The sequence below is a fragment of the Grammomys surdaster genome, unplaced genomic scaffold (genome assembly GCF_004785775.1).
Source record: "Grammomys surdaster isolate TR1022 unplaced genomic scaffold, NIH_TR_1.0 201, whole genome shotgun sequence".
NCBI lineage: Eukaryota > Metazoa > Chordata > Mammalia > Rodentia > Muridae > Grammomys > Grammomys surdaster.
Window position 1 is genome coordinate 96,665 of NW_021604646.1, and position 10,086 is coordinate 106,750.

At 49.7% G+C, this 10,086-nt stretch overlaps 1 protein-coding gene across 2 annotated transcripts in view; it reads right to left on the reverse strand.

Annotated features, from left to right (window-relative positions):
* Positions 1-10,086, reverse strand: part of Bean1 (brain expressed associated with NEDD4 1) — a 53,214-nt gene that overhangs the window by 34,822 nt on the left and 8,306 nt on the right. For both annotated transcript variants that reach the window (XM_028770450.1, XM_028770451.1), the window contains exon 2: positions 7,540-7,647. In XM_028770450.1, coding sequence (XP_028626283.1) covers positions 7,540-7,564 — 25 coding nt within the window. In that variant the 5' untranslated portion in view covers positions 7,565-7,647. The remainder of the gene's footprint in view (positions 1-7,539; positions 7,648-10,086) is intronic.

A 10,086-nucleotide genomic window follows, 5' to 3' on the forward strand; every position in this document is an offset into this window, starting at 1 on the left:
GAGGGAAGGAGGGAAGGAGGGAAGGAGGGAAGGAGGGAAGGAGGGAAAGAAAGAAGGAAGGGTTTCAAGTTCGTAGTTTGCTGATCTCCATGATGTAAATACCTTCACCATGATGATTTTTAGAGATACCAATAGTTAAACCATTTGCTCATGAAACTCTTAAGTCTTTTTAATTATTGGCTCTTGTAGGTGACATTTCTGCTAAGAGAGAGAGAGGGAGAGAGCGAGAGAGCGAAAGAGCGAGGGAGGGAGGGAGGGAGAGAGGGAGGGGAAGGGGGAGGGAGAGAGGGAGAGTCAGAGAGACAGAGAGAGACAGACAGAGAGAGACAGACAGAGAGACAGACAGAGAGACAGAGAGAAAGGAAAAGAAGGAAAGGAAAACAAATCCCTAGAGACTGAGCTGGGTAGGGAGGCTGAACACTTCCAGAGCTGGAGACTCAGGTACCTGAAACTTGAAGTAGGGTAAGGACTGCTCCAGCCAGGAGCTAAAGTTAGGCTCCTCTGACTGTCCCCGGCCTCTTAAATGAGGATGGTGTGTGTGTGTGTGTGTAGTGACATGTGATGTGGGAGTGGGGACTGTGAAGTGACCTATGTCCCTTGAAGCAGCTCTGCCATAGTCTTCCTTTCGAAGGAGTCTGGTCTTCCTATCCAGGGCTCAGAGTGGGGCCTCTCTCCTGGGGCACCTTCTCACTTGTGTGTGGCAGCCACTTAATTCTGAGGCAGGAGACTGAAGTGGCATCAACTCATACACTCTGTGACCCCACCCAGCTCCTTCTCTGCACTTGGTTTCCATGCCTGTGGTAAGAGGGAGTTGGGACAGAGACTCAGGAGGATCAGTTCCTGCAGAGGGCTTATGTTCAGCCTACATTACAAGGCCGGGCGAGCTGGTTTGCATCTGGGCAAGGGTAGGGAGATCCTGATCACAGCTGTCAAAATTGCTGGACAGTCACTATGCCAAGCTGGAGCTGACGGGAAGGGAGAGAAGATTATGCCTTGAGGCGCAGTCTTAGGAGGACCCTGCAGGGAAGTCTGAGTGTAGCTATCACTGTGGGATTAAAAGTCAAGGAGGCATCAACCTTATTGAGTGTACTCTGTTCATCAAACCCTCAGGTCACACTGGAAACTTGACCCAGTTATCTCATTTCACACAGGGCTAAGCAGAGGTTCAGAGGAGTTAACTACGTTTGCTCTAGTGTTGGCTGAGCCTGGCTCCTTCAGACTTTAAGTGCTGCCCCTGCATTAGGGCACACCTATTCCCACAACCTACCCTTTGGTCCTTTCCTGCTGAAGACACATTCTATCCAGGGGTGCAGGGGCAGAAGGCTGGTTGGGGGCTGAGGGGTGACAGGTGGTGGTGTGGTGAGGAATGTGGAGAGCGAAGGGCAGAAGAATGGTCTTCTAAACTGCAGAGGGAGGTGCCCTCAAGTTTTAAGGAAGAGGGGTGGGTTCAAAGAGCAGCCTCTAGAAGCTGATGGTTCAGAGACTCACCGGGGATGCAGGGTCCCTGAGCAGGTGGTTTCCCCTCCAGGTTCTGCTCCCTTGTTTCAAAAGCAGACAGGCTGTTCACTTCTGTGGTGGCATCACAGGGGACAAACAGCCTCTCCTGAGCCCTGGGAAGCATTCCAGGAGCAGGGAGAGCTGAGTGCCGGGGTGGCTAACTCTTGGGAGCCCTTGGCAGAGGAACGGCATGTGATTACTATTCCCCAGCTGGAGAATAGGCCATCCCTTCATGAACCTGGCATTGGGCGACAACTCCAGGGATCATTGTTCTCTTGGCAAGATCACTAGGTGTGGAGATGATTTGCCCTCCACCCACGCAATACTCACTCTCGAGTTTCTTCTCTTCCCCACTGTCCCACACGTGTTCTGTCAGTGTCCTCATCCCACTTCTCAGCACCCGGATACTGACAGCTCCCCAGTTTACACCTCCAGCTTCAGACTCACCCTTGAACCCCAGGCTCATATGTCTACCTGTCAGCCTGCATCTCCAGCCTGGTGTCTACACAGCATCTCAGATGCAATGTGCCTTCAAGTCCAGCCCAGTCAGGTTGCCAGCTGATGCAAGACTTGCCCCAGCTCAGTCAGTGACAGACCAGTCCTTCCAAGCTGACTCTCATCCTTCCTTCTCATCCACTCCATATCCGAACAGCTTCACTTTCCAGTCTGTTTCCGGCTTCAATCTCTGTCCTAGGCCCTGTGGACTACTACTTAGCTCTGATTACACCCACCTCTCCTTTGGTCCCCCCTCCAGCCTCTTTTGCCAAACCAGGGTGATCGGAATTTCTTTCAGCTCATAATCCTCGAAAGATTCTCAGGAAGCAAAGACCAAAATCTGACCATGGCTTCCAGGGCCGTGCATCATATGACTGATGTGTTAACTCTAGGACCTTCCATGAATCCTTCAAGCCCACTGTTCCCCCTATGCTGGAACAAGCCATATCAGCTCCCATTGCTGAATGTGCCCGCTCAGAGTTCTCTTCTACAAGACACTTGTACGACTCAGGTGTCTTTCCGTCGATAACCCATCCACATCACATCTAACTGTGTTTATATTTTTGACAATTGTATGTGTGGGGGTGTTTTGCCTGTCTGTGTCTGTGCATCTGTGCTTGCATGCCTCTGGAGATCTCAAGAGGGCATGGGATCCCTTGGAGTTGGAATTAAAGTGGGTGGCCACCATGTGGGTGCAGGGAAATGAACCCAGGCCCTCTTTAAGAGCATTAAGTGCTCTTAATGGCTAAACCATCTCTCCAGCCCCATTATGTACTTAACTCATTCTTTACCTGCTACCTTATCCTGCTGTATTTGCCACATACCACTCCAATACATTATAAATAAAAACACACCCTGTTTATGCTCATGTGAGTGTGTGTGCACACCTGTGTGGATACCAGACTGCCTCCACTATCCCTTTCTACTTTTTGAGGTAAGGTGTCTCCCTGAACTTGCAGCTCACTGATTGGCTGGCCAGAAAACTCCAGGAATTTTCTTGTCTCCACTTTTCCAGAGCTAGAATTACAAGCACATGCTACCATACCTGGCTCCACGTGTATGTTGATCCAGCTGTGGTTTAGTTAAAACTGAGACCTGACCACCCTCATTCTAGTCTGACCCCCCTGTCTTCTAGCTATAGCACCCTGATTAATTCCTTTACTACTTTAAGCCTCAGTTTCCTAGTGTGTGGAATGGACACATTAACCCTTCTTCAAAGAACTTCTTTGAAGTAAGAAGTAAGAGCTTCTTTGTGGAAGTAAGGCCACAAGAAACATGGATCCTAAGGCCTTATACGGGTTCCCCTATGCTACCTCACAGCATCTCTCTAACGTAAAAACTTCTATCAATTCCCATTGTATAAGTAAAGAAACAGACCCAGGAGTGAACATCTAAAGTCCCTTCCCCTCTAGTCCCTTGCTTCACCAAGGGATGGACAAAAACTAGTGGTCTATGGGTATTTCCAGCATGCATTTAGAGTGACTCTGAGTTTACATCTAGGCTCATTGGGAAAGGGTGCCATAATTGATTAGTGATGTCTGCTCTGGACACAGAAATGGTGGGATGTTGAGTGTGCTCCATTATTTTTCCCTGTTTGTCCCCAAATCCTTCCTTCTGTTGATAGCAACAGAGGTAACTATGACAACAAGAGGAACAAAGAAACACTGTACTGTGAATGTCCCCCAAAAGTCCATGCATTGATAGGAAGTGGTAGAGCCCTTAAGAGGTGGGGACTTGCCAGAGAAGTCAGATCACTAGGGATATACTCTTGAAGAGGATGTCGGGAATCTAAGTGCTTCCGTGCCGTCATGAGGCAGTTTTCCTCTATCATTGCTATGATGTTCTGCCTCATCACAGGCCCCAAATCATCATTACAAACTGACCATGGGCTGAAACCACTGAATCACAAGCCAAATAGCCCTTACCTGTCCTCCCCAAAGTTAATTGCCCTGGTATTCTGTCACAACAACAGAAAGCTAACACACAAATCTCATTTGCCCCTAGAGCCTCACCTCTCTGTTTTCCCATCTCCACTGTTAAAGACATGGCTAATGCAGAGATAGGCCATGGGACAGGTTCTTGAGCATCTTTTCATAGCCTGATACCAAGGGCAACTCTCTCCCCAAGGCCCCTCAAATCTGAGCAGCAAACTCTAAGAGTCTACCAGTTCCATTTTATAGATGAGCAAACTGAGGGCACAGGAAGGTGAGTAATACTTCCACCGCTGGTAACTATCAGTGTTACGGTGTTCCCATACTACAGCCCAACATTACCCTTACTCTGAGGGGTGGGGTGTCATAGGTATATGGGGCCCTGCCAGGCTATGATTCCTGTCAGGCCTCTGACACCCACCATAAACTTGACAGTGATGTGCCCACTTGACTTCCCCATAGATTGTGGGGTATGTCACCCCCTCCTTCATTTGCTTTGCTACATGTTTAGTCTCTAGTCTCTTCTGCCCCACCCTCCCCCTAACAACCCCTTCAGATCTGTCCCCAGAGGCCATAAGGAAGCAGCTTGCCCCCACCGCACAGAGAGCTACGTGGTGCTGCCATCTGCTAGATGACAGTGAAGAGGATGTGTAGCATCTGTGCTTAGAGCCTGGGTCCCCAGGGGGTCCTAGGCTGCTCTGCTCAGCAGAGCCCAGATAGAACCGATTCCCCCATCCCCAGACTTCCTGAGGAACAAGGGGCCTCCTCCACACTCAGGGCTCCAGGCAAGACCTCTGCATGCTGAGAAAGGCTCATAGACATCACTTCAAGCAGAGGAACCCCCTCTCCTTCTGCAGCCACATGGTTCGCACACATCCAGTCTTCCTTGACAAGGTTCTCCGTCCTCCTCTTTCTTGTTCTCACTGCGTTTCTCCCTCAGTCTTCTCGTCTTTCGAATGGGGTTGCTGCTGAGAGCTGCTAGAGGTACCCTCAAGGGGCAGAGACAAGCTGAGGTGTCAGAAGGTGAAACAGGGTTGGACCTTAACAGACCTACAGTCCAGCCTGTTGTGGTTGATGTCTGCCCAACTCCCAGGAAGCCAGAGAAGCATATCACATCCCCAGGGGCTGCAGGTGCTGCCCAATCAGTTTTCAGAGGTGGTTAAGCACCATTTAACCAGCCACCTTGCTTTCTGCTCCTGGTAGATGTGACCCCTCTGTTCTTTGCAGATTTCCCATGCTCTGACTCCTGGACAAAAGTCTTTCTTTGGGAAACCATTGGGCTTGGTTTTCCCTCCGTGGGTCTCACATCTAAACCACAGGGGCCAGGGGAGCAGGGGTGTGAACAGGAACAAACTGTCTCCTACTCTGACTGCGTTTCATGGCTGCGGCATCTTTGCATAACCTGGCAAGGTCATCAGGTGAGCCAACATGGTGGTCTTTGCCACGTTTCTCACTGCACAGAGCAGCTCTGGAAGGGGGTATGTGTCTAAAAAGGAGGGGCGTGTGGCCTCAGATGGCCACTTGTGGGCATCCTAAGTATTTCTTTATTATTTTTAAAGTTTCAAATATTTAAGACAGAGTCTCCTTCTGAAACCCAGGCTGACCTGGAGCTAGGGATGAGCCTTCCAAGTGCTAGGAATGCTCCCCATGTCTAGCTCTTAAGAGCTCTGTTGGGGGCTTTTCAGGGTTTTGAGGTACCCCCTCCGCACTCCTGTGAACCATACCTCCAGGACCTGAATGAGGGTCTTCAATCTGCATAGTGGCAGAGGCCACAGGGCATTGGCTTCATTCACTTGTTCATTTGCTCAGCCAACATTTGTGACCTACTAGGTGCTAGGCAACGAGCTTGGTGCTGAGGACAACCAGAGGGCAAGGCCAGCGCACACCTGCTTTCTGGAAGCTCGCCTTCTATTGCGATGTGGACAGGTGAGCAAGCATAAAGGTAATGAGTAACTTCTAGACTCCTAGATTGTATCTGAAGGGGTGGGGGTGAGGGCAAAGGGACTCCAAGACGGCAAATTGTCAGCCTCACCCAGAAACCCCAGAATTCCATTGGGCAGTCAGTACTGTTGGGTGTGTGCACAACAGGGAGACTGAGGGTCGCTTATATTTCTGGCCTGAGGGCTAGATTCAATGGTGGTACCCAAATCAGTACATGTATGGTTTATATAATAAACTATATATAGATATAGGTATAAGTATAGATACATAGATAAATAAATATATAGATATAAAGACATAGAGATAGATATAGAGATGTAGAGACATAGAGATATCGATAGATAGATAGATGGATGGATGGATGGATAGATAGATAGATAGATAGATATAAATATAGATAGTTTAGAGGGAAGATAGAACATTCAGTTTGGGGTAGATTGAATATGAAGTGGGTTAGGGGCAGTAGAAAGCTGAGGGACCCAGGAAGAAGCTGGGACTGCACCTTCCCAATACTGCAGTTAGAAGCAGAGCAACAGAGAAAGGATGAAGTCTGGCTGTGCAGAATAAGGAGGGGTCTGAGCTGGACCCTGAGGCTGAGGAACAGGGACAGGTGCAGTTCCCCTCCTCCACACTAAAGGTGCCACGACAGACAGGATACGAGGACAGAGTGGCTGGAAGAACCTAGGAGGGTCAGGAGTCAAGAAGGTGGAAGCCATCAACAGTGTCACATACAATTGGGCTCTCCTTCTCCACTCCCCCCTCCCCTCTTCCAGTTGGCCAGAGCTTTACCACATCTAGTTATATACTCTTGGCAGATGAGCCTACAGCTGTAATGATGAGCCTCTTCCCTGCAATATAAGTGGTGAGGGCCCTGCCCAGATTCTGACTAAATCCCATCCACATGGGACATGCAGCCCCGCCCCCTTTCACTGGCATTCCCTCAGTATTCTAGGAGTTTAGCATCTGGGGCTGTGATTAGAAATATGTGCTCAGCCCAGGACGGTACAGACTAGAGGTAGAAACTCAAGCAAACCTTCGTGAAAGTGAAGTGAGAGTCAGTGTGTGTGGACACCAGGTCAGCAGGTGGTGTCCTCTGATGTCACCTCAACACACAGCCACGACTTCTCAACGATCATGTATTTTCTTTGGTCAGTGAGGGCTTTCTCGTGAGAGGCATGGGATGAATTTCTTTAGGGAGTCAGCCCCCAAGGAACGTATTGTGTAGGACCCAAACCCATTAAGCATCATTTGTGGGCATTTAAGCTTTGGAAGAACGGAAGGCTTCTGTTTCCCACAGAAACCGTACGTCATAGCACATCACACTAAAGGCCCTGAAAAGGCTGGCAGTGTCTAACACGTCTCATCCGACGCTTTGCACACTTAGTTGGCCATGGGGTTGTGGGTGGGCAGAGAGCACATGATTAGTATGCTTTAGAGGAACCTTGATCCACATTTTGGGAACAGGACAAGGTGTGACTTTTCAGGTTCCAGGCAGCCCACTGCTGATGTTGAGATGGCCTGTGTCCCTGCCCCCCAGCCCCAGATTCAGACCCTCCACACTAGCCCTGGTCAGACTCAGTGCCTTGGCCAAACATCCCGCTGCTATCCTTACAGCTCTGCCCTCTAGCTCTGCAGAAGCTGGACCCCAACAGTGATGGATGAGGAAGAGACTTACAGGGGCAAGGGCGTTTGAAGGACATGTAATCCTTGGAGCAGAACAGCGGAGCCAGCCTGCCCACGAGCACAGCTCTGACTTCTTGAGGGGGGAGGCCCCTCCACTCACCTGTGGAGACACAAACAGGCAGGTGATGGGATGCCTACAGCATCCACTATGTCCAGGGGCTGGGCACGTACATCACTTTGGGGGATGGGGTTTATGAACACGTTCCTAGTCTGGGATCCCTGGGCTACAAAGTGTGGGGTGTGAATACAGGAAGAGGGTGAACAGGTGTTGAGGTCACAGTGATGGGGGTGTAAGTCTTTCTCTTGGGTGAACCTGGAGTGGGAGCATAAAGCCATGGCATTCTACTGTGGACCACTCACTGTTCCCACATCTTCCACGGACTACAGCATCCCCAGTGTCTTGGGGCTGTAAGACATGGACCAATTCTTAAAGACTGGTCCAGAGTCTTCATTTCATAGAGGAAAACAGACCCAAGAAGGGAGAAACTTGTTCATAGCTTCGTGCTGGCTTTTGGAGGGTGTTCCCTGACTTCCAGATCAAACTGTGTTATGATTATTGCTCTAAGAACCAAGAGTGCTCTTTGGAAGCTCAGAGAAGTCATGAAGCTTGGCCAAGATCACACAGCTGCCAACTAACAGGCTGGGGTGAGATCTCAGGTCTGCTTCCCTCTCATGCTCCCCACCAGCCGGCACATCCCTTCAGAAGGTAGCTATTGCATCAATTTAAGAATAAAAGCAAATGGAAGAGAAATGCCTCTTCTCTACCCGTACTTTATCCCCACATGAACTTGGTGTGACACCTGATTTTCCGTGCTGCTAGGCTATTCTGGGTCACTTTAACGCTCCTTTACAAGGGGAAACATTTTCAAAGTAATATCTTCTCATGCTATGCTAAATAACGGAACCTAATCCATCTCTCTTTGTGTGTCCCCAAAGGTCACAGCACGGGCTCTTATTTCTTAGGGAGGGGAACACTTGACTTCAGAAACTAAAATGCACTTTAAGAATTTCGCTGTTGCTGTTATTGTTTCATTTGTACGGGCATTTTGCCTGCATATATGTCTGTGTCTACTTGTGTGTCTGGTGCCCTTAGACACACGAACTAGAGTTTAAGGGAGTTGTAAGCCACCATATAGATGCTGGGAACTGAATCTGGGTCCCCTGGAAGAGCAGCCAGTGCTATTAACTGCTGAGCCATCTCTCCAGTCCCCTAAAATACACCTGTGGGGGTGACAGAGTGGGACCATGGATTCTGAGTCCAGGGCCTCTTGCAAGGAGGCCAGTGGGAAACAGCTTGCCCCCTTCTTGGTGGCCACCATCCTATCTGATTGCATCATGTGGCCAGAATTTACTTGTGAAAGTCAAACCCCAGGCTCTCAGCCTAGCCTCATGAGCCTTCTGCTCATTGGCGGAGCACACTGCATGGAAACATTGGCTTTTCTGTTTAGTAGGTGAACAAGGAAGCTGTCTTTGGGCTACCTTGCTTTTCTCCCAGATCCCTTAATACTAAAGTCAATGCAGCCACTTCCTGGCATTGACTCTGGACAAAGCACTTCACCTCCCCGCACCTCATATCCTTTCCAGGGAAGCAGGGCTAAGCTTGGAACAGGCTTTAGGAGCAGCAGGTCTGTGTGACAGGTCTCATGGTGCCCTCTTTGTTCTCAGGGGTGGGGGAGTGGGGACAGGAGGAATACAGCTGATCTGGGGACACCTCTGTGAGTAGTGGCTTGCCACTCACCTCCCAACATTGTTCAGCTTTCCCTGTGTGAACCCTAGGCTGGCCTGACATCCACTCTTGGTCTCCATGGAAACCCAGGGAGAGCTTTGACCCAGGGAGGTGGGGTGGGGAGCGGAAGGGTAGGAGGTGATCTCCCAGGCTGCTAAGAGAACCAATTTCACTACCAGAAGATCCAAGAAGAAATTTTAAGGCCTGTGAACCTTGCTTTCAGAAATTACATGTGTGAACTGATGTCTGCACTCACATTTGTAGATGTGCAGGGGGTACTGTGTGTGTATGAACAGGTACATGCATGTGGATGTTCAGGAGGCATGCCAGAGAGCAGATATCTCATCCTATTGCTCCAGATCTCTCTCTTCTCTCTCTTCCTCTCTCTATCTCCCTCCCTCCCTCCCTCCTCCTCTCTGTGCATGTGTATATGTGTGCACACACACATGCCTGTGCATGCCTGTATGTATGTGAAGGCCAGAGGAAGGCATCAGGTGTCCCGATCTGTCTAGCATTATCTACCTTATTCTCTTTAAACACGGTCTCTCACTGAACCAGGAGCCAGCAAGCCTCTGAGATTCTGTCTCTGTCCACCCCTACCTCCAGCTTTGAAACCAACTCTAAATGATCCTAGACCCAGTGCATCTTGGGAGCATGGAGGGTTGGCATGCTTTATGCACAGTAGCTTGAGGCTCAGTTTAGAGGACATTTTCACCAGTACCTGGAATGTTAGAGTAAGTATACATGGCTACTCTTGTCTGGCTTCCATCCTTCCTTCCTTCCCCTCCCTTCCTCCCTCCCTCCCTCCCTCCC